General features: G+C 45.5%; 1 protein-coding gene across 1 annotated transcript in view; it reads left to right on the top strand.

Moving 5' to 3' along the window:
• NPVF (neuropeptide VF precursor) overlaps nucleotides 1-1153 on the top strand; it is a 178041-nt gene extending 176888 nt beyond the window's left edge. The window contains exon 6 of the mRNA XM_044295633.1: nucleotides 1039-1153. Within this exon, the coding sequence (XP_044151568.1) occupies nucleotides 1039-1084 (46 nt within the window). The 3' untranslated portion in view covers nucleotides 1085-1153. The remainder of the gene's footprint in view (nucleotides 1-1038) is intronic.
• The last annotated feature ends 23343 nt before the right edge of the window (nucleotides 1154-24496 follow it).

The raw sequence follows: 24496 nt of genomic DNA, 5'->3' as shown, positions 1-24496 counted from the left end.
TCCTAGAGGCTCATTTGCATATATTAAAACATCGTTTTTCTCAGCGATGTGGGCTTATGGGAACATGGGATTAACACAGATGCCTTCAGCTGCTAAGCGCACATGTAACAGGTACAAATCTGCTGACATACAAAAGGCATCTTTAGTTTTGAGCCCTGGAATAGTTTACAGCAGATGTCTACCTGTGATTGCACATTCTGTGACACAAACACATTCTATACTAATTTAGTAGTAACATTTACTTTTTAAACCTGCCAAGCGGGGGTTTCTCTAGGTCAACCTACAGTATCAATAACAAAAGGGATGTTTCAGGGTAAAGTCCCTTTTACATGGGTAGATTATCAGTAAATGTGCTGCCAACCGCATGCCAGATGAGCAAAGCGCTTGCTTGTTGGGTGATCCATGGTATTTTTGGCACAGAAAATAGCCATTTGTCAGAAGCACACCATCCTTTGTAAACAGGGATGTGCTGCCAACAAACAATTAATCTCTATAAGGATTAACACTCTCAGTTGCGATCATTCATCCCCATCCCCATACAGAGAGGGGATGATGTGCAAATGTTCTGTTCCTGACCATTGCCTTGTGTATCATCCCCATGTAAATGGGCCCTAATGACAGCACAACAGAAAGAAAAGTATACAGTAATTGTAGTCATGTATAACTAAAATTGTAGCACGTGTGCGTATTGCTTGACTCTTTTATGAGGATGTCTTGTTGTCAGTTTATAGGTTTTATAAACCAGTAGTCTCAACTGTAGCTGCTGTGAAACTAAAACTTCCAGCATGCCCTGAAATTTTTCATGACCGTTTTTTCACAGATGCTTTTCTGAAATATGGCCATTAAAAATGGCCGTCTTGAATTGTATGGGGACTGTTGGGCTGTGAATATGGAGAAAATAGGATATTTCCTATTTTATGACCACAGGTATTCACGATCCGTTAAAAAAAAACGGGCGTGTAAGTACACCCATAGATTCACTTGCCCTAAACTGTCAGTGACATAATAAGGCTTTTTTTTGTTGTTGTTTTATTTCAGAAGCCAGACAATGATGTATGACTATGAGAGGAACCTTCATATGTAGCATCGGGATCTGTGGTTCATTCAGATAAACCCAAGCCAGCAGGGGATTATATTTTCCAATGGTTTGAACCTCACCCTTTATCCACAGCTGTGACCTCAGGTTCCTGTTGATGACAACTAGCAAACCTGAATAACAGCAACGACTGCGCAAAGTGACAATGGCTAAGCATATTTAATTAAAAAAATTATGGAGTCAAATTGTATTATTAACATGATGAAATAAAATGACGACAGAAGATAATTACCATGGTCTTTCCTTTCTTCTCAGTTTTGGTTCTGAGTAATAAAGTACATGATTCACTGTTCTTTATTTACAAAGGAGCTGAAAAAGTCAAACTTATTCAATATTCCTCCTCCTATATTTTTCTGGTTGTGATTTTTTGAAGGGTACTCCATCAGGCATGGGTGCAAAAGGCAGACACCCCATCCATCAGAATATAATAGAGTTGTAAGCCAGGCGCGGGTCCGGTGAGGTTGAGTTTTAAATAATGTTGCAGACAAAGTTCACTTTACTGGTGTTACAGCACTATGGCAATATGGCCCAGAGGGATAGACCATCTTCTCCAGAGGCATAGTTCCTTAACATTACACAACTATAATCCAGCCTGGTGCACAGCTCAACTTACCGGTGTGCCAACTGGCAAAGTAGGCGGCAATGACTCCTTTGATTTTATATATCTTCTCTGATAAAGTGGTATTTCTTTACAGGTTCTGCACTGCCTCCTTGTCCTGAGTCCACAAGGAGCAACTTCTACAGTTTGCTGGGAGGATCCCTGGCAACTTCACCTACTTTCACCAGATTTTATTAATTTAGATAAGTACCTGTACTTGCGGGGTACCCCCCGCTGATGCAGTCACCCTGCCTGTTTTGTTAAAATAGCGCTCCTATGCCGCCCTGTGTCCCCCGGTATTTTCCCCGCTCAGTATGCTAACACTGAGCATCGGAGCAATGAGGAGGAGACCGAGTCTTTCTCCGTGGGCGTCTCCTTCTGTCCAATCGCAGCGCAGAGCATCACAGCCAGGGAGAAAAAACCTGCCTGGCTGTGATGCTGCCCACGGTAAGACATCCTACCCATGGGCCATAATTCCCCATCACCACCTGTCATGGCATGGACAACTCAACTGTAGCTAGAAGAACCATCAGAATCCATATAATAACTGAGATAAATAATATATTCGTATATAATGCAATGGTACATATTGAACAAGACAACATTGCGATACTGGACCCCATCACAAAACCTGTGACAAGCTAGGATAACATGTTAAAGGGACAAGCCCTAAGAAGTACAGTAATACTTGTATAGACCACATAGACCATCAGTAGTTTGTATGTCGATATTCACCCAACGTTGTGCACCTGCAATCCGGCCCTGGTATACATTGAGAGGACTCCTGAGTATGTGCACATAAAGGAGAGGACTCCAGGAGGGATGAGAGGGCGAATCTGCAAATGGTACTAGAAAGAAAGCTCCCAGACTGTTTCTGTCATCTCTGCCTATACAGGCATCCCCTGTACCTAATCAGGAATCGGATATTTGTTGACTCCGTGACAGAAATGTTTATTAACATCCAAATCATGAAGATTTTTGGTCTTTTTAATTCTGGTGAATATGTAACCTGTAGGCATAAGTGCCAAGTATAAACTCTCCACCTCTTGTACTTTTATTTCCATTTCATCCACCATAACGGCCTACATTGAGATTGACCCTTGACCTCTGTAGGGGCAGGAACACATAGAGAGTTTAAGAACCCCCCACCCCTCCACCTCCTCAGTGCTTTCCTGCCCCTACAGGGGCCAACACGTGGAGAGGATCCTCCTTTAAGGCGGATAACAGCTTTATTCCTTTACAGGTTTCTCCAGCTGGCCTCCCGCGGCATGGGCTAAGGCTGGCCAGCTTGGAGCATCAAGGACCCTTGTCTTGGCTTATGCCGAGGCCTGCGGTCCTCCCATACCTTCGAACTTCCTTCCCTCCCTTGGGAAGCAGTCGGGGGTGCCGGCTTCACTGGACATCTCGTGCGCTGCGCTCAGCGTCCCTTCCTCCGGGAGGCGGGCCGAGCGCTTGTGACCGGCAGGGGGAGCAGGTGCGGCGCATGGAGCGCTTCAGGAGGCGGGCCGGGCGACGCACGTATCCTCTAGTAGGCTGGTGCGGCGCAGGCTCACGCCGTCACCAGGGGCGCAGCTAGATGACGTCAGACGCCGGGTTTTTAAAAAAGAAAAGACTGCGGTTCCTTCCGGCCCTTCGCCTGCTACACCGCGATGTCTGAGTCACCTGCTCCCCGCCAGGAAGGTCCTGATCCTCCTGCCACCAGTACCATGAGTCCCCTTCAGGGGGGTGTATATTTCAGATTCTATGTTTTGAAATACTAATTTTGGCATATCTGGTTGCTTTCTCACTCCAGGGCAGCAAGGAGTCAAAATCAAAATCTAAACTCTTAAAATGCTGTGCTTGTTCCAAGCGTCTCCCTGAGAACTACAAAAAAAGGCTGTGCAAATCTTGCACAACGGAAATATGGAAGGAAGAACAACCAGATATACTCTCTGAAATGAAGTCTTTTATTGCGGACGAAATTAAGTCTTCTTTAGCTACCTTGTCTGCCCCCGCTAATAACCCCAACCCCTCTAAGAAACGCAAATTGTCCGCTATCTCCTCTTCTGATGGTGAAGACGTTGAAGTGGCCTCCGCCTCATCCAGACAATTTCCTAATGAGGAACCCTTGTCTGACGAGGATAAAAAATTTTTTTTCTCCGCTGACGAAATGGAGGAGCTGCTGAGAGCAGTCAGATCCACAATGGGAATCGAGGACACCCCTAAACCCCGTACGGTACAGGATGAAATGTTTGGGGGTCTTAGATCTAAATCCTCTATAGTTTTTCCCATCAATGAGGAGTGGTCAGACCCGGAGAAAAGATTAGGCGTTCCCAAAGAGTTCAGAAACAGACTCTGCTTTGACCCGGCTGAAAGCAAACTATACAATCAGACCCCTAAAGTCGATTTACAGGTGGCCAAGGTAGTAAAAAAAAACGCCCTACCCTTTGAAGACTCCTCACAGTTGGGGATAGAAAGGCAGATGGGCTCCTAAAAAAAAATAAAAAAAAAAAAAATCCTGGGAATCAGCTATGTTCGGGGTCAAAACTAACATTGCTGCTACCTCCGTTGCCAGAGCGATGTATATATGGCTAGGAGAGTTGGACGAACATCTAAAAAATAAGACTCCAAGAGAGGAAATCAGGGATTCGCTCCCTCTTCTCCGCTCCGCCACAGCATTTTTGGCCGATGCTTCAGCAGAGTCCATTCGTTTCTAAGCCAAAGATGCTGCTCTTTCTAACGCAGCCCGACGGGCGTTATGGATGAAGGCCTGGTCTGGGGACTAGGCATCCAAGGCCAAACTTTGTTCCATCCCCTTTTCGGGGGAATTTGTCTTCGGTCCCACTCTGGATAAGATCCTAGAAGGGGCAGCAGACAAGAAGAAGGGGTTCCCAGAGGACAAAGAATCAAAAAAGAAGCCCTTTCGTCAATTCCAGCCTCAGCAGAGATCCTACAGGGGGAAAGGGAAAACCGGCCGATGGAGCTATCCAAAAGGGGGAGAGGAAGAGGCTTCATCCTCAATCCCCAGAATAGACAAAATAAACAGCAGTGACGCCAGAGTAGGGGGGGCGACTGATGGGTTTTCTATCTTCCTGGAAACAGGTAACCTCAAATCCCTGGGTTCTAAATGTAATCTCTCAGGGCTACAAGATAGAATTCACATCAGTCCCCCCAAGAAGATTCTGCATCTCACCACAGCGCAGATCAGAACTTCCGCAAATTTGGCAGGGCGTCCAGGACCTCTTAGATCTAGGGGTGATTCAAAAGGTCCCTGTCCCAGAGGAAAGGAGAGGGTTTTATTCCAGCCTCTTTTTAGTAAAAAAAAAAAAAACAGACCAATCCTTTCGCAATATAATAAACCTAAAACCCCTAAACAGGTCTATTCTATACAGGAGGTTCAGGATGGAAACCATCCCATCCACAATCCCCCTGATCCAGAAAGGGGCGTTCATGTCGTCAATCGATCTAAAGGACGCTTACTACCATGTCCCTATTCATCATCTTTCCCAGAAATATCTAAGATTTGCTCTAAGGGGTCCGGACAGATCGATCCATCACTTTCAATATGTGGCCCTTCCCTTCGGTATCTCCCTGGCCCCCAGGGTCTTCACAAAAGTCGTAGTAGAGATGGTGGCCTACCTTCGTCAGGAAGGAGTTACAATTATCCCATATCTCGACGACTTCTTAACTGGGCAAGACAGAATCCGAAAACCTTCTGGCAACCCAAAGATTCTCGGAATTCTTAAAAAATCTCGGCTGGATCATAAATCTAAAAAAATCCACCCTAATCCCATCCAGGAGAATAAGGTTCCTGGGTGTGGAACTGGACTCATCCCTGTTGAAAACTTTCCTCCCTCAGGACAAGGCTACTGCACTGACAGAGAAGATCCGAGCGTTCCAGAGGACTCGCAGTTGCTCCATCCGAAAGGCCATGAGTCTCCTGGGAAGCCTAACCGCCTGCATTCCCTCGGTTGCATGGTGCCAAAGCCACACAAGGGTGATCCAGAGTTGGATCTTAGGTATTTGGGACGGGAAGCAAGTAAGTCTAGATAGGACTTTCCGGATTCCGCAGGCCGTAAAAACAGATCTAGATTGGTGGAAAGAAAGAAGACTGCTCGGAGGCCTACAGTGGCAGAACCATCCGGCCGTTCAGGTAATCACGGACGCAAGCCTCGGAGGCTGGGGAGCAAAGATAGGAGATCATCTTCTGTAGGGTACCTGGCCAGCCGAGATAAGAGTCAGATCCTCAAACTACAGAGAGCTGTACGCGGTCCTGGAGGCGTTATTAAGGGGAGAGAGTCTTTTTAAAGGGCGACACCTAAGAATAATGTCCGACAATACCACAACGGTGGCTTATCTGCGACACCAAGGAGGGACAAGGTCACGGCCTCTGGGTTCGATAGCAAGAAGAATCTTCTCCTGGGCAGAAGAGAACGTTTTATCTCTCTCCGCCATCCACCTAAGGGGCTGCGAAAACACGATAGCAGACTTCCTGAGCAGAGAGACAATAGATCCAGGGGAATGGTCTCTGAACAGGGATATCTTCCAGAAGATCTCGGAAAGATGGGGCCGTCCGGAGGTAGACTTATTCGCCTCCAGAAAAAATACGCAGGTGGAATGCTTCTGCTCCCTAGACCTAGAGGACAGTCCCTGGGCAATCGATGCCCTGTCAATATATTGGAATTGGAAACTGGCCTACGCCTTTCCCCCAATACCTCTTTTACCCCGGGTTATCCAGAAGCTCCTAGGGGAACCAACTACTCTTATCCTAATAGCCCCTCTATGGCCAAAGAGGAGTTGGTTCTCCACTCTAAAACAGCTATCGCTGGAAGATCCGTGGGAGATCCCTTTCCAGAGGGACATTCTAGTCCAGGGCCCTCTTCTTCATCCAGACCCGGGGATATTCAAGCTGTCAGCCTGGATCCTGAGAGCGAGACGTTGAGAAGCAGGGGTCTTTCGGAAAAAGTGATACTTACCCTAAGGGCTAGTAGGAAAAAGGTGACTTCCTCCATCTACCTAAAGATCTGGAAGAGATACTGTTCTTGGTTAGGAGTTGAGCGCCCAAACACCTCCTCTCCTCCCATCAATAGGATCTTGGACTTTCTACAGTGCGGCTTGGAATTAGGCCTAAGACCCAGTACTCTGAAAGTCCAAGTTTCTGCTCTCAGCTCTTTCTACGACTGCAGCCTAGCTAATCACAGATGGATCAGGAGGTTCTTTAGAGCGGTTTCAAGATTGAGACCCTCTCTGAGATCCAGAGCTCCTACTTGGGACCTTAACATCGTCCTAGAAGGCCTAACAAAACCTCCCTTTGTACCATTGTCAGAAATCTCTTTAAAACACCTTTCCCTGAAGACTGCCTTTCTGATTGCAATCACCTCAGCCAGACGTATTGGAGAGATCCAGGCCCTTTCTTGTAGAGAACCCTACCTCCAGATCAGCAAAGATCACATCCGTCTAACTCTTGATCCAGGTTTTCTCCCTAAAGTAGTCTCCTCTTTTCATCGAGAACAGGAGATCTTCCTTCCCGCTATCCCTAAATCCGAGTATTCAGGGTCTAGGGATAATTTACATCTCTTAGATGTCAGGGATACAGTTATCCATTACCTGGATTCTACCAAAGATTTTAGGATTGATAACAATCTCCTTATTCAGTTTTCAGGGAAAAATAAGGGCAAGAAATTAGCTAGGTCTTCCATAGCCAGATGGATCAAATCCACCATTGAATGCTGTTTCAGGATTTAGAACAAGCCCAGTCCTGATAATGTTAAGGCCCACTCTACTAGGGCCACTGCCTCCTCTTGGGCTGAGAAAGGAGGAGTCTCGCTGGACCAGATCTGCAAAGCCGCAACCTGGTCAAGCGCTAATACCTTTGTAAAACATTATCGTCTTAATCTTCCGGATTCGAATGAAGCTCTTTTCGGCCGGAGGGTTTTACAGGCGATATCCCCACCCTCTTAGTTATCTGATATATCTCAATGTGGGCCGTCATGGTGGATGAAATGGAAAAACCGCAATTAGACTTACCGGTAATTCCGTTTCCTTGAATCCACCATGACGGCCCATACTATTCCCCTTCCCAAAAAAGAAAAAAAAATTTTTTCCCAAAAAATAAAAATAAGAATATATATATACAGTCATGTGAAAAAATTAGGACACCCTTTGAAAGCATGTGGTTTTTTGTAACATTTTTAATAAAAGGTTATTTCATCTCCGTTTCAACAATACAGAGAGATTAAAGTAATCCAACTAAACAAAGAAAACTGAAGAAAAGTCTTTTCAAGATCTTCTGTAAATGTCATTCTACAAAAATGCCTATTCTAACTGAGGAAAAAGATAGGACACCCTCACATGTATTCCCTCTTAAATTGGCTCAGATCTCACACAGGTATATCACACCAGGTGCACATAATTAGTAGATCGTTACTCTGCATGTTGAATGAGGCTTGCCCTATTTAAACCTCAGACATTTAGTTTGGTGTGCTCCTGACTGTTGAAGTGAGAGTGAGCACCATGGTGAGAGCAAAAGAGCTGTCAGAGGACTTCAGAAAAAAGATTGTAGCAGCCTATGAGTCTGGGAAGGGATTTAAAAAGATCTCAAAAGATTTTGAAATCAGCCATTCCACTGTCCGGAAGATAGTCTACAAGTGGAGGGCTTTCAAAACAACTGCCAACATGCCCAGGACTGGTCGCCCCAGCAAGTTCACCCCAAGAGCAGACCGCAAGATGCTAAAAGAGATCTCCAAAAACCCTAAAGTGTCATCTCGAGAACTACAGCAGGCTTTGGCTACTGTTGATGTAGAAGTACATGCCTCTACAATCAGAAAGAGACTGTACAAGTTTAACTTGCATGGGAGGTGTGCAAGGAGGAAACCTTTGCTTTCCAAGAGAAACATCGAGGCCAGACTGACATTTGCCAGAGATAAAGTTGACAAAGACCAGGACTTCTGGAATAATGTTCTTTGGACAGATGAGTCCAAAATTGAATTATTTGGACACAACAGCAGAGGACATGTTTGGCGTAAACCAAACACAGCATTCCAAGAAAAGAACCTCATACCAACTGTGAAGCATGGAGGTAGAAGTGTCATGGTTTGGGGCTGCTTTGCTGCAGCAGGACCTGGTCAGCTCACCATCATAGAATCCACGATGAATTCTACTGTGTATCAGAAGGTGCTTGAAGAACATGTGAGACCATCAGTTAGAAAATTAAAGCTGAAGCGGAACTGGACCATGCAACATGACAATGACCCAAAACATACTAGTAAATCAACCAAAGATTGGCTGAAAAAGAAGAAATGGAGAGTCCTGGAATGGCCAAGTCAAAGTCCAGATTTGAATCCCATTGAGATGCTGTGGGGTGACTTGAAAAGGGCTGTACGTGCAAGAAACCCCTCAAACATCTCACAGCTGAAAAAGTTCTGCATTGAGGAGTGGGGTAAAATTTCCTCAGACCGATGTCGAAGACTGGTAGATGGCTACAAGAACCGTCTCACTGCAGTTATTTCAGCCAAAGGAGGTAACACTCGCTATTAGGGGCAAGGGTGTCCTATCTTTTTCCTCAGTTAGAATAGGCATTTTTGTAGAATGACATTTACAGAAGATCTTGAAAAGACTTTTCTTCAGTTTTCTTTGTTTAGTTGGATTACTTTAATCTCTCTGTATTGTTGAAACGGAGATGAAATAACCTTTTATTAAAAATGTTACAAAAAACCACATGCTTTCAAAGGGTGTCCTAATTTTTTCACATGACTGTATATATATATATATATATATATATATATATATTTATACATACTTAAGATAAATAGGAGTTTAAGGGTATGAGTAGAGTTGAGCGAACACCTGGATGTTCGGGTTCGAGAAGTTCGGCCGAACATCCCGGAAATGTTCGGGTTCGGGATCCGAACCCGATCCGAACTTCGTCCCGAACCCGAACCCCATTGAAGTCAATGGGGACCCGAACTTTTCGGCACTAAAAAGGCTGTAAAACAGCCCAGGAAAGAGCTAGAGGGCTGCAAAAGGCAGCAACATGTAGGTAAATCCCCTGCAAACAAATGTGGATAGGGAAATGAATTAAAATAAAAATTAAATAAATAAAAATTAACCAAAATCAATTGGAGAGAGGTTCCATAGCAGAGAATCTGGCTTCCCGTCACCCACCACTGGAACAGTCCATTCTCAGATATTTAGGCCCCGGCACCCAGGCAGAGGAGAGAGGTCCCGTAACAGAGAATCTGTCTTCATGTCAGCAGAGAATTAGTCTGCATGTCATAGCAGAGAATGAGGCTTCACGTCAGCCACCACTGCAACAGTCCATTGGCATATATTTAGGCCTAGCACACAGGCAGAGCAGAGAGGTCCCGTAACAGACAATCTGGCTTCATGTCAGCAGAGAATCAGTCTGCATGTCATAGCAGAGAATGAGGCTTCACGTCACCCACCACTGCAACAGTCCATTGGCATATATTTAGGCCTAGCACACAGGCAGAGCAGAGAGGTCCCGTAACAGACAATCTGGCTTCATGTCAGCAGAGAATCAGTCTGCATGTCATAGCAGAGAATGAGGCTTCACGTCACCCACCACTGCAACAGTCCATTGGCATATATTTAGGCCTAGCACACAGGCAGAGCAGAGAGGTCCCGTAACAGACAATCTGGCTTCATGACAGCAGAGAATTAGTCTGCATGTCATAGCAGAGAATGAGGCTTCACGTCAGCCACCACTGCAACAGTCCATTGGCATATATTTAGGCCCAGCACCCAGGCAGAGGAGAGAGGTCCCGTAACAGACAATCTGGCTTCATGTCAGCAGAGAATTAGTCTGCATGTCATAGCAGAGAATCAGGCTTCACGTCAGCCACCACTGCAACAGTCCATTGTCATAAATTTAGGCCCAGCACCCAGGCAGAGGAGAGAGGTCCCGTAACAGACAATCTGGCTTCATGTCAGCAGAGAATTAGTCTGCATGTCATAGCAGAGAATGAGGCTTCACGTCAGCCACCACTGCAACAGTCCATTGGCATATATTTAGGCCTAGCACACAGGCAGAGCAGAGAGGTCCCGTAACAGACAATCTGGCTTCATGACAGCAGAGAATCAGTCTGCATGTCATAGCAGAGAATCAGGCTTCACGTCAGCCACCACTGCAACAGTCCATTGTCATAAATTTAGGCCCAGAACCCAGGCAGAGGAGAAAGGTCCCGTAACAGACAATCTGGCTTCATGTCAGCAGAGAATCAGTCTTCATATCATAGCAGAGAATCAGGCTTCACGTCACCCACCACTGCAACAGTCAATTTTCATAAATTTAGGCCCAGAACCCAGGCAGAGGAGAAAGGTCCCGTAACAGACAATCTGGCTTCATGTCAGCAGAGAATCAGTCTTCATATCATAGCAGAGAATCAGGCTTCACGTCACCCACCACTGCAACAGTCAATTGTCATAAATTTAGGCCCAGCACCCAGGCAGAGGAGAGAGCTCCCGTAACAGAGGATCTGGCTTCATGTCAGCAGAGAATCAGTCTGCATGTCATAGCAGAGAATGAGGCTTCACGTCACCCACCACTGCAACAGTCCATTGGCATATATTTAGGCCTAGCACACAGGCAGAGGAGAGGTTCATTCAACTTTGGGTAGCCTCGCAATATAATGGTAAAATGAAAATAAAAATAGGATTGAATGAGGAAGTGCCCTGGAGTCCAATAATATATGGTTATGGGGAGGTAGTTAATGTCTAATCTGGACAAGGGACGGACAGGTCCTGTGGGATCCATGCCTGGTTCATTTTTATGAACGTCAGCTTGTCCACATTGGCTGTAGACAGGCGGCTGCGTTTGTCTGTAATGACGCCCCCTGCCGTGCTGAATACACGTTCAGACAAAACGCTGGCTGCCGGGCAGGCCAGCACCTCCAAGGCATAAAAGGCTAGCTCTGGCCACGTGGACAATTTAGAGACCCAGAAGTTGAATGGGGCCGAACCATCAGTCAGTACGTGGAGGGGTGTGCACACGTACTGTTCCACCATGTTAGTGAAATGTTGCCTCCTGCTAACACGTTGCGTATCAGGTGGTGGTGCAGTTAGCTGTGGCGTGTTGACAAAAGTTTTCCACATCTCTGCCATGCTAACCCTGCCCTCAGAGGAGCTGGCCGTGACACAGCTGCCTTGGCGACCTCTTGCTCCTCCTCTGCCTTGGCCTTGGGCTTCCACTTGTTCCCCTGTGACATTTGGGAATGCTCTCAGTAGCGTGTCTACCAACGTGCGCTTGTACTCGCGCATCTTCCTATCACGCTCCAGTGCAGGAAGTAAGGTGGGCACATTGTCTTTGTAGCGTGGATCCAGCAGGGTGGCAACCCAGTAGTCCGCACAGGTTAAAATGTGGGCAACTCTGCTGTCGTTGCGCAGGCACTGCAGCATGTAGTCGCTCATGTGTGCCAGGCTGCCCAGGGATAAGGACAAGCTGTCCTCTGTGGGAGGCGTATCGTCATCGTCCTGCCTTTCCCCCCAGCCACGCACCAGTGATGGACCCGAGCTGCGTTGGGTGCCACCCCGCTGTGACCATGCTTCATCCTCATCCTCCTCCACCTCCTCCTCATCCTCGTCCTCCTCGTCCTCCAGTAGTGGGCCCTGGCTGGCCACATTTGTACCTGGCCTCTGCTGTTGCCAAAAACCTCCCTCTGAGTCACTTCGAAGAGACTGGCCTGAAAGTGCTAAAAATGACCCCTCTTCCTCCTCCTCCTCCTCCTCCTCCTGGGCCACCTCCTCTTCCATCATCGCCCTAAGTGTTTTCTCAAGGAGACATAGAAGTGGTATTGTAACGCTGATAACGGTGTCATCGCCACTGGCCATGTTGGTGGAGTACTCGAAACAGCGCAACAGGGCACACAGGTCTCGCATGGAGGCCCAGTCATTGGTGGTGAAGTGGTGCTGTTCTGTAGTGCGACTGACCCGTGCGTGCTGCAGCTGAAACTCCACTATGGCCTGCTGCTGCTCGCACAGTCTGTCCAGCATGTGCAAGGTGGAGTTCCACCTGGTGGGCACGTCGCATATGAGGCGGTGAGCGGGAAGGCCGAAGTTACGCTGTAGCGCAGACAGGCGAGCAGCAGCAGGATGTGAACGCCGGAAGCGCGAACAGACGGCCCGCACTTTATGCAGCAGCTCTGACATGTCGGGGTAGTTGTGAATGAACTTCTGCACCACCAAATTCAGCACATGCGCCAAGCAAGGGATGTGCGTCAAATTGGCTAGTCCCAGAGCTGCAACGAGATTTCGCCCATTATCACACACCACCAGGCCGGGCTTGAGGCTCACCGGCAGCAACCACTCGTCGGTCTGTTGTTCTATACCCCGCCACAACTCCTGTGCGGTGTGGGGCCTGTCCCCCAAACATATGAGTTTCAGAATGGCCTGCTGACGTTTACCCCGGGCTGTGCTGAAGTTGGTGGTGAAGGTGTGTGGCTGACTGGATGAGCAGGTGGAAGAAGAGGAGGAGGAAGCCGAGAAGGAGGAGGTGGCAACAGGAGGCAAAGAATGTTGCCCTGCGATCCTTGGCGGCGGAAGGACGTGCGCCAAACAGCTCTCCGCCTGGGGCCCAGCTGCCACTACATTTACCCAGTGTGCAGTTAGGGAGATATAGCGTCCCTGGCCGTGCTTACTGGTCCACGTATCTGTGGTTAGGTGGACCTTGCTACAGATGGCGTTGCGCAGTGCACACTTGATTTTATGGGATACTTGGTTGTGCAGGGAAGGCACGGCTCTCTTGGAGAAGTAGTGCCGGCTGGGAACAACATACTGTGGGACAGCAAGCGACATGAGCTGTTTGAAGCTGTCTGTGTCCACCAGCCTAAATGACAGCATTTCATAGGCCAGTAGTTTAGAAATGCTGGCATTCAGGGCCAGGGATCGAGGGTGGCTAGGTGGGAATTTACGCTTTCTATCAAATGTTTGTGAGATGGAGAGCTGAACGCTGGCGTGTGACATGGTTGAGACGCTTGGTGACGGAGGTGGTGGTGGTGGTGGTGTTGGTGGTACATCCCCTGTTTGCTGGGCGGCAGGTGCCAACGTTCCTCCAGAGGCGGAGGAAGAGGCCGAGGCGGCAGCAGCAGAATAGGCCGAGGCGGCAGCAGCAGAAGAGGTAGCAGGGGGAGCCTGAGTGACTTCCTTGGTTTTAAGGTGTTTACTCCACTGCAGTTCATGCTTTGCATGCAGGTGCCTGGTCATGCAGGTTGTGCTCAGGTTCAGAACGTTAATGCCTCGCTTCAGGCTCTGATGGCACAGCGTGCAAACCACTCGGGTCTTGTCGTCAGCACATTGTTTGAAGAAGTGCCATGCCAGGGAACTCCTTGAAGCTGCCTTTGGGGTGCTCGGTCCCAGATGGCGGCGGTCAGTAGCAGGCGGAGTCTCTTGGCGGCGGGTGTTCTGCTTTTGCCCACTGCTCCCTCTTTTGCTACGCTGTTGGCTCGGTCTCACCACTGCCTCTTCCTCCGAACTGTGAAAGTCAGTGGCACGACCTTCATTCCATGTGGGGTCTAGGACCTCATCGTCCCCTGCATCGTCTTCCACCCAGTCTTGATCCCTGACCTCCTGTTCAGTCTGCACACTGCAGAAAGACGCAGCAGTTGGCACCTGTGTTTCGTCATCATCAGAGACATGCTGAGGTGGTATTCCCATGTCCTCATCATCAGGAAACATAAGTGGTTGTGCGTCAGTGCATTCTATGTCTTTCACCGCTGGGGAAGGGCTAGGTGGATGCCCTTGGGAAACCCTGCCAGCGGAGTCTTCAAACAGCATAAGAGACTGCTGCATAACTTGAGGCTGAGACAGTTTCCCTGGTATGCATGGGGGTGATGTGACAGACTGATGGGGTTGGTTTTCAGGCGCCATCTGTGCGCTTTCTGCAGAAGACTGGGTGGGAGATAATGTGAACGTGCTGGATCCACTGTCGGCCACCCAATTGACTAATGCCTGTACCTGCTCAGGCCTTACCATCCTTAGAACGGCATTGGGCCCCACCATATATCGCTGTAAATTCTGGCGGCTACTGGGACCTGAGGTAGTTGGTACACTAGGACGTGTGGATGTGGCAGAACGGCCACGTCCTCTCCCAGCACCAGAGGGTCCACTAACACCACCACGACCATGTCCACGTCCGCGTCCCTTACTAGATGTTTTTCTCATTGTTATGGTTCACCACAACAACAAATATATTATTTGGCCCAATGTATTGTATTCAAATTCAGCGGGATATAAATTTGAGGCCTAGTATTTAGGCGCTGGGTGACCGGTATGGATTTAGTGACAGAATTAGACTTGGAAATGCACAGAAGCGTGTGTGTGTGAAGTTATTCTGAATGACCCAATGTGCACCTTGAATATTATATACCCTTTTAGGGATAGATTTCAAATAGCTCTGATATAGCAGAAACCACTAAATTATGAAATTGCTAAATTGGGAATTGTACTTCAACCCAGAACAAAAAATGTGCTTTGACGGACACTAAATATCTTGCCCAGCAACAACAGTACAGCGGTGGGTAACGAGAGATTTAGAGGGAATTAAATTTGAGGCCTAGTATTTAGGCGCTGGGTCACCGGTATGGATTTAGTGACAGAATTAGACTTGGAAATACACAGTAGCGGGTGTGTGTGAAGTTACTCTGAATGACCCTATGTGCACCTTCAATATTATATACCCTTTTTGGGATAGATTTCAAAGAGCTCTGATATAGCAGGAACCACTAAATTATGAAATTGCTAAATTGGGAATTGTATTTCAACCCAGAACAAGAAATGTGCTTGAACGGACACTAAATAACTCGCCCAGCTACAGCACTAGGGACAGATTTAGCTGGATATAAATTTGAGGCCTAGTATTTAGGCGCTGGGTGACAGGTATGGGTTTAGTGACAGAATTAGACTTGGAAATACACAGTAGCGGGTGTGTGTGAAGTTATTCTGAATGACCCTATGTGCACCTTCAATATTATATACCCTTTTAGGGATAGATTTCAAATAGCTCTGATATAGCAGAAACCACTAAATTATGAAATTGCTAAATTGGGAATTGTACTTCAACCCAGAACAAAAAATGTGCTTTGACGGACACTAAATATCTTGCCCAGCAACAACAGTACAGCGGTGGGTAACGAGAGATTTAGAGGGAATTAAATTTGAGGCCTAGTATTTAGGCGCTGGGTCACCGGTATGGATTTAGTGACAGAATTAGACTTGGAAATACACAGTAGCGGGTGTGTGTGAAGTTATTCTGAATGACCCTATGTGCACCTTCAATATTATATACCCTTTTTGGGATAGATTTCAAATAGCTCTGATATAGCAGGAACCACTAAATTATGAAATTGCTAAATTGGGAATTGTACTTCAACCCAGAACAAAAAATGTGCTTTGACGGGCACTAAATAACTTTCCCAGCTACAACAGGACAACGGTAACGAGAGATTTAGAGGGATTTAAATTTGAGGCCTAGTATTTAGGCGCTGGGTGACAGGTATGGGTTTAGTGACAGAATTAGACTTGGAAATACACAGTAGCGGGTGTGTGTGAAGTTATTCTGAATGACCCTATGTGCACCTTCAATATTATATACCCTTTTTGGGATAGATTTCAAATAGCTCTGATATAGCAGAAACCACTAAATTATGAAATTGCTAAATTGGGAATTGTACTTCAACCCAGAACAAAAAATGTGCTTTGACGGACACTAAATATCTTGCCCAGCAACAACAGTACAGCGGTGGGTAACGAGAGATTTAGAGGGAATTAAATTTGAGGCCTAGTATTTAGGCGCTGGGTCACCGGTATGGATTTAGTGACAGAATTAGACTTGGAAATACACAGTAGCGGGTGTGTGTGAAGTTACTCTGAATGACCCTATGTGCACCTTCAATATTATATACCCTTTTTGGGATAGATTTCAAAGAGCTCTGATATAGCAGGAACCACTAAATTATGAAATTGCTAAATTGGGAATTGTATTTCAACCCAGAACAAGAAATGTGCTTGAACGGACACTAAATAACTCGCCCAGCTACAGCACTAGGGACAGATTTAGCTGGATATAAATTTGAGGCCTAGTATTTAGGCGCTGGGTGACAGGTATGGGTTTAGTGACAGAATTAGACTTGGAAATACACAGTAGCGGGTGTGTGTGAAGTTATTCTGAATGACCCTATGTGCACCTTCAATATTATATACCCTTTTAGGGATAGATTTCAAATAGCTCTGATATAGCAGAAACCACTAAATTATGAAATTGCTAAATTGGGAATTGTACTTCAACCCAGAACAAAAAATGTGCTTTGACGGACACTAAATATCTTGCCCGGCAACAACAGTACAGCGGTGGGTAACGAGAGATTTAGAGGGAATTAAATTTGAGGCCTAGTATTTAGGCGCTGGGTCACCGGTATGGATTTAGTGACAGAATTAGACTTGGAAATACACAGTAGCGGGTGTGTGTGAAGTTATTCTGAATGACCCTATGTGCACCTTCAATATTATATACCCTTTTTGGGATAGATTTCAAATAGCTCTGATATAGCAGGAACCACTAAATTATGAAATTGCTAAATTGGGAATTGTACTTCAACCCAGAACAAAAAATGTGCTTTGACGGGCACTAAATAACTTTCCCAGCTACAACAGGACAACGGTAACGAGAGATTTAGAGGGATTTAAATTTGAGGCCTAGTATTTAGGCGCTGGGTGACAGGTATGGGTTTAGTGACAGAATTAGACTTGGAAATACACAGTAGCGGGTGTGTGTGAAGTTATTCTGAATGACCCTATGTGCACCTTCAATATTATATACCCTTTTTGGGATAGATTTCAAATAGCTCTGATATAGCAGAAACCACTAAATTATGAAATTGCTAAATTGGGAATTGTACTTCAACCCAGAACAAAAAATGTGCTTTGACGGACACTAAATATCTTGCCCAGCAACAACAGTACAGCGGTGGGTAACGAGAGATTTAGAGGGAATTAAATTTGAGGCCTAGTATTTAGGCGCTGGGTCACCGGTATGGATTTAGTGACAGAATTAGACTTGGAAATACACAGTAGCGGGTGTGTGTGAAGTTACTCTGAATGACCCTATGTGCACCTTCAATATTATATACCCTTTTTGGGATAGATTTCAAAGAGCTCTGATATAGCAGGAACCACTAAATTATGAAATTGCTAAATTGGGAATTGTATTTCAACCCAGAACAAGAAATGTGCTTGAACGGACACTAAATAACTCGCCCAGCTACAGCACTAGGGACAGATTTAGCTGGATATAAATTTGAGGCCTAGTATTTAGGCGCTGGGTGACCGGTATGGATTTAGTGACAGAATTAGACTGGGATATGGCCAAAAAATGAACAGACTATTGCTGGTTAAATGCACTTGGTGTGACAGCTTCACCCTGATGTAGGCTTTAGCCAAAAAACAACCACACCATTGAGGGTTAAATGCACTTGGTGACAGGCGCAGCTTGCCCCTGATTTTGTATATGGCCAAAAAATGAACAGACTATTGCTGGTTAAATGCACTTGGTGTGACAGCTTCACCCTGATGTAGGCTTTAGCCAAAAAACAACCACACCATTGAGGGTTAAATGCACTTGGTGACAGGCGCAGCTTGCCCCTGATTTTGTATATGGCCAAAAAATGAACAGACTATTGCTGGTTAAATGCACTTGGTGTGACAGCTTCACCCTGATGTAGGCTTTAGCCAAAAAACAACCACACCATTGAGGGTTAAATGCACTTGGTGACAGGCGCAGCTTGCCCCTGATTTTGTATATGGCCAAAAAATGAACAGACTATTGCTGGTTAAATGCACTTGGTGTCACAGCTTCACCCTGATGTAGGCTTTAGCCAAAAAACAACCACACCATTGAGGGTTAAATGCACTTGGTCGCAGCTTGTGCTGGCGCACCACAAGACACAAAATGGCCGCCGATCACCCCAGAAAAATGAGACTGACAAACGGTCTGTGCAGCCTAAAAACAGTGAGCAATTGAGGATCAGCAGCTCAATGATCCACAGCTGCAGATCGATCAGTTAATCAAGTCCTTTGGAGGAGTTAATCTGCCTAATCTCGCCCTACTGTCGCAGCCGCAACCTCTCCCTACGCTAATCAGAGCAGAGTGACGGGCGGCGCTATGTGACTCCAGCTTAAATAGAGGCTGGGTCACATGGTGCTCTGGCCAATCACAGCCATGCCAATAGTAGGCATGGCTGTGATGGCCTCTTGGGGCAAGTAGTATGACGCTTGTTGATTGGCTGCTTTGCAGCCTTTCAAAAAGCGCCAAGAAAGCGTCACAAAAGCGCGAAGAAAGCGACGAACACCGAACCCGAACCCGGACTTTTACGAAAATGTCCGGGTTCGGGTCCGTGTCACGGACACCCCAAAATTCGGTACGAACCCGAACTATACAGTTCGGGTTCGCTCATCCCTAGGTATGAGTCAATATCCTTTTACTTTTGTTCCACCTTTCGGGTAATTGTAAAGCACTGAAGAGGTGGAGGGGTGGGGGGTTCTTAAACTCTCTATGTGTTCCTGCCCCTACAGAGGTCAAGGGTCAATCTCAATGTGGGCCGTCATGGTGGATTCAAGGAAATGGAATTACCGGTAAGTCTAATTGCGGTTTTTTAGGAGGCTCTGCTTGGGTTAAGACTTTTAGCCACATACATTTTTATGCATTTTTACAATTAATGTATCAGTTAGTTAGATGCAAAAAGGCATGTAGGTGCCCATGACTGTGCTGGATTTTTTTTTTTTTTTTACAATGTGACAGTCCTTTTATGAAATGCATGGATATAGGGTATAAATAGATATACAGTACAGACCAAAAGTGGACACACCTTCTCATTCAAAGAGTTTTCTTTATTTTCATGACTATGAAACATAACACACGTGGAATTATATACATAACAAAAAAGTGTGAAACAACTGAAAATATGTCATATTCTAGGTTCTTCAAATTAGCCACCTTTTGCTTTGATTACTGCTTTGCACACTCTTGGCATTCTCTTGATGAGCTTCAAGAGGTAGTCACCTGAAATGGTCTTCCAACAGTCTTGAAGGAGTTCCCAGAGATGCTTAGCACTTGTTGGCCCTTTTGCCTTCACTCTGCGGTCCAGCTCACCCCAATCCATCTCAATTGGGTTCAGGTCCGGTGACTGTGGAGGCCAGGTCACCTGGCGCAGCACCCCATCACTCTACTTCATGGTCAAATAGCCCTTACACAGCCTGGAGGTGAGTTTGGGGTCATTGTCCTGTTGAAAAATAAATGATGGTCCAACTAAACGCAAACCGGATGGAATAGCATGCCATTGCAAGATGCTGTGTCACCAGCAAAGCACCCCCTCACCATCACACCTCCTCCTCCATGCTTCACGGTGGGAACCAGGCATATAGAGTCCATCCGTTCACCTTTTCTGCGTCGCACAAAGACACGGTGGTTGGAACCAAAGATCTCAAATTTGGACTCATCCGACTAAAGCACAGATTTCCACTGGTCTAATGTCCATTCCTTGTGTTCTTTAGCCCAAACAAGTCTCTTCTGCTTGTTGTCTGTCCTTCGCAGTGTTTTCCTAGCATATATTCTACCATGAAGACCTGATTCACACAGTCTCCTCTTTACAGTTGTTCTAGAGATGTGTCTGCTGCTAGAACTCTGTGTGGCATTGACCTGGTCTCTAATCTGAGCTGATGTTAACCTGCGATTTCTGAGGCTGGTGACTCGGATGAACTTATCCTCCGCAGCAGAGGTGACTCTTTGTCTTCCTTTCCTGGGGCGGTCCGCATGTGAGCCAATTTCTTTGTAGCGCTTGATGTTTTTTGTGACTGCACTTGGGGACACTTTCACAGTTTTCCCAATTTTTCGGACTGACTGACCTTCATTTCTTAAAGTAATGATGGCCACTCGTTTTTCTTTACTTAGCTGCTTTTTTCTTGCCATAATACAAATTCTAACAGTCTATTCAGTAGGACTATCAGCTGTGTATCCACCTGACTTCTCCACAACACAACTGATGGTCCCAACCCCGTTTATAAGGCAAGAAATCCCACTTATTAAACCTGACAGGGCACACCTGTGAAGTGAAAACCATTTCAGGTGACTACCTCTTGAAGCTTATCAAGAGAATGCCAAGAGTGTGCAAAGCAGTAATCAAAGCAAAAGGTGGCTACTTTGAAGAACCTAAAATATGACATATTCTCAGTTGTTTCACACTTTTTTGTTATGTATATAATTCCACATGTGTTAATTCATAGTTGTGATGCCTTCAGTGTGAATCTACAATTTTCATAGTCATGAAAATAAAGAAAACTCTTTGAATGAGAAGGGGTGTCCAAACTTTTGGTCTGTACTGTAGATATATATATATATGCTTGAGAAAGACCCCATTGAGACGGTTGAAACGTTGCACAGAGGGGAATAAAGGATCCACTTTTTATTTTCTATTGGAGTGCTGCCTCATCTTTGGATACTTTACTTGTTTATAGCCGTCTAAGCCTGCGGCTGTGAGGATTTGCACCCACCATTGTTTGGTCTCGTGCTGCTGTGTTTTTTCTTTTGGTTTCTTTCTATATATAAATATATATATATATATATATTTATATAATAGAAGAAATAGGACTGCACTCCAGATATTCATGAAAAAATCAAGTGGTTTTATTCACCCATATTTGGCAAATCTTGCGACGTTTCAGCTCTTGCGAGCCTTTCTCAAGCATAGAATAAGTGAAAGTGAACACATATAAAGCGTTACAAAAAGTGTTACACCCATCAGGGTGTGGTTACAATCAACTTAATTACAGACATGTGTTACAATTTAAAGTGCATATTTGACATAGTAACTAGTGAAATACGTTTTTTCATATCAGGATATAATTCTTTAACATACAGAATAAAAATATATCCAAGACCAGTGTTCCAGTTAGAATCATAAAGTGATATAAACATACTGAATAGGGATCCCAGGAATAGACTCAGCAAGCCATGGAGCCCACATATACCATTGTGTATCCTTAGCGTCCCGGTCTCATCAATGCGCATGTCCAGAGTGACGACATCATGTGAGTCGCCGTGTAAGGTTGGTGCGCATGCGTTCTATGCAGTAACATCTCGCCGCACCATCTTGGTTAATGGAACATAGCCCCAAGTGACAGCTCTGCGTCCATCATGTAGATGGTAACTAAACGGAGTAGATATCCTCCCAATATATTTTAAGAGCCATAACTATAAGACAAAATTCATAAAGAGTGTTGCAGACCGCAGCAGGGATCTCCTGCAGGATTCAGCATCGGGACCGGGGTCCCCACCTCTCGGGAAGGACACCGGACCGTGGGGTCGTATACGTCAGGGGGGAACATTTCCATGAACCCCACCGACGTGTCTAGCCCTCTTGCTGGAAATAGAGCAGTCTGGGAGGGGTAATCCCTCACCTTTACAAAGAGCAAAACCATACTGGAGCTTAATAAAATATCTGGAATAGCGCATACACCATAGGACACTGTGGCTGGTACTGGGCTGCACCGCTTCCATTGAGTCAAAGTCCAGGGGTCCGTACCCAGCACTGTGAGAGTTAAAAATTCTAAAAGGCAAGAAGAAGATATATATATTTTAGTTTCCAAATCTGTCATTTGTACAATTGCATATTTTACTTTCACAATTCTGATGCACCTGTTATATATGTGGAAAAGGTGCACCACATACATACGTGGAAAGGACGGACAAGCGACAGATCAACAGACACCTATCTAAACTCAACATTTAATCCTCTGGGGTGCAGAGTATCTAGATCGTAAATCCACCTCAGTTCTCTTTTCTTGAGAATTGCCAAGCGGTCTCCACCTCTCCTTGGGAGCTCAACATGATCAAGTATCCAGCATCTCAAGTCCCGCTCGGAATGCCCAAGGGACGAAAAATGCCTGGAGACTGGTAAGTCGGCACGTTTTTTTCTTATTGAATTCCTATGATTATTCAATCTTAATTTTAATTCAGTAGACGTTTCACCGATGTATATTAAATCTGCCGATGAAATTATACAATATAAAGAGGAGAGTAAAGATCAACTCGGTAAATTGCAATTGGAGTTGGAGGAGGGAAAGAGGAACAAATGGGTTCGTGATGCAGAGGACTATAAACGAGGCGATATATACACATGGCAGTCCGATACACCATCTATTGGCTCTAACCGCAATAAGAAAAGTCGGAGATTTATGCAACTACCCCCAGATGAGGAGAAATCTTTTTTAGGGGACACTTTGGATGCAAAGGAAGGAAAGGATCAAGGACAAGACGAGGAGGCCGCAGGTACAAACGGAAAAGGGAAGCAGAGATACAATCGGACCAGACTACAATCGACGAAAGCACCATCCCAGAGAAAGAGACAATAGTCTTCAATTTATCCTCGACTGAACTGACTGTAGCCCAACATAGTGTCCTTTCTAAAGGGCTTACATTCTGCCCAAGATCCAAGGTAAACTGGTTTGATCTAGAAATGGATCTAAATGATTTCTTTCGATCTATTAAACTGAAGGTTTTCTTTAAGCATCATACTGTTGATACACTGACACATACAAGTGAATTTTCACTCAAGAAATTGGGTTTAATGAATAAAAGTAATTTTCTTCCTTATGTAGATGAACCTGCTGTTGAGGCCTATATTTCCGCAGTCAAAAGGGATGTTAGAGAGCTAAAATCCCGCTTTGGGGATATAGAAAAATTGAATAAACCTAACCTGACGACTGCTGAAATTGAGGCCCTATCCCAACTTAGAAGCAACCCCCAATTAACCATTAAACCCGCCGATAAGGGGGGTGGGGTGGTTGTTCTCGATACATGTAATTATGTTAAAGAAATTGAACGCCAGCTCCGTGACACAGATGTGTATGGTCTGTTACAGCATGACCCTAAATTTCAGATTATGAGTACTATCAAAAATATTTTGTCCGATGCTGTGGCCGGGGGCATTATTGATGAAGGGCTAAGGGAATATCTAACGGCGTCTTCTCCCATTACCGCGGTTCTATATATATTGTCAAAAGTCCACAAAATTCTTGTGGACCCCCCCGGCCGCCCCATTGTTTCTGGCACGGACTCTGTGTTTAGTAAAATCGCCATGTTTCTTGATAGGATCTTGCGAGAATTCTCGACGGCCGGTAAATCATATATTCAGGACACTGGGCATTTTTTACAGCAACTGAGAGCAGTTGATACAGCTGAGTTGCAGACTGCTACTCTCGTGTCCTTTGACGTTGTATCTTTATACACGTCAATAGGACACGAGAAGGGCATTTCTGCTGTGAATAAATATCTGGATGGAGCGTTCATTACACAACATTCCAAATGTTTTATTAATATCTTGCTGAGACTCATTCTGGAAAATAATTATTTTCTTTTCCAGGACACCTTTTTTAGTCAAAAACGTGGCGTTGCGATGGGGTCCAACGTGGCCCCCACGTACGCAAATATTTACATGCGGCACATGGAGGAGGACTTCATCTATGTATCCCACCACTTTCAGTATGTTATTGGGTGGTGGCGGTACATAGATGACGTCTTCCTCCTGTGGTCGGGCACAGAAGTGCAGCTGACTGAGTTTCATACATATTTAAACAGCATTGATTCTGACCTCCAATATACGGTGTCTTACTCCAAAACTGAACTATCCTTCCTCGATACCAATGTCAGATTGGTTGATGGTTCGATCAATACAGGCCTGTATGTCAAGCCAACTGACAGGAATACCACGTTAAGATACGAAAGTAGTCATCCCCGTAGTTTAATTAAACATCTTCCACAC

This window comes from Bufo gargarizans, chromosome 5, assembly GCF_014858855.1.
Source record: "Bufo gargarizans isolate SCDJY-AF-19 chromosome 5, ASM1485885v1, whole genome shotgun sequence".
NCBI classification, from domain to species: domain Eukaryota; kingdom Metazoa; phylum Chordata; class Amphibia; order Anura; family Bufonidae; genus Bufo; species Bufo gargarizans.
Note: the sequence above shows the minus strand (reverse complement) of the source record. Positions and strands in the feature narration are given on the sequence as shown.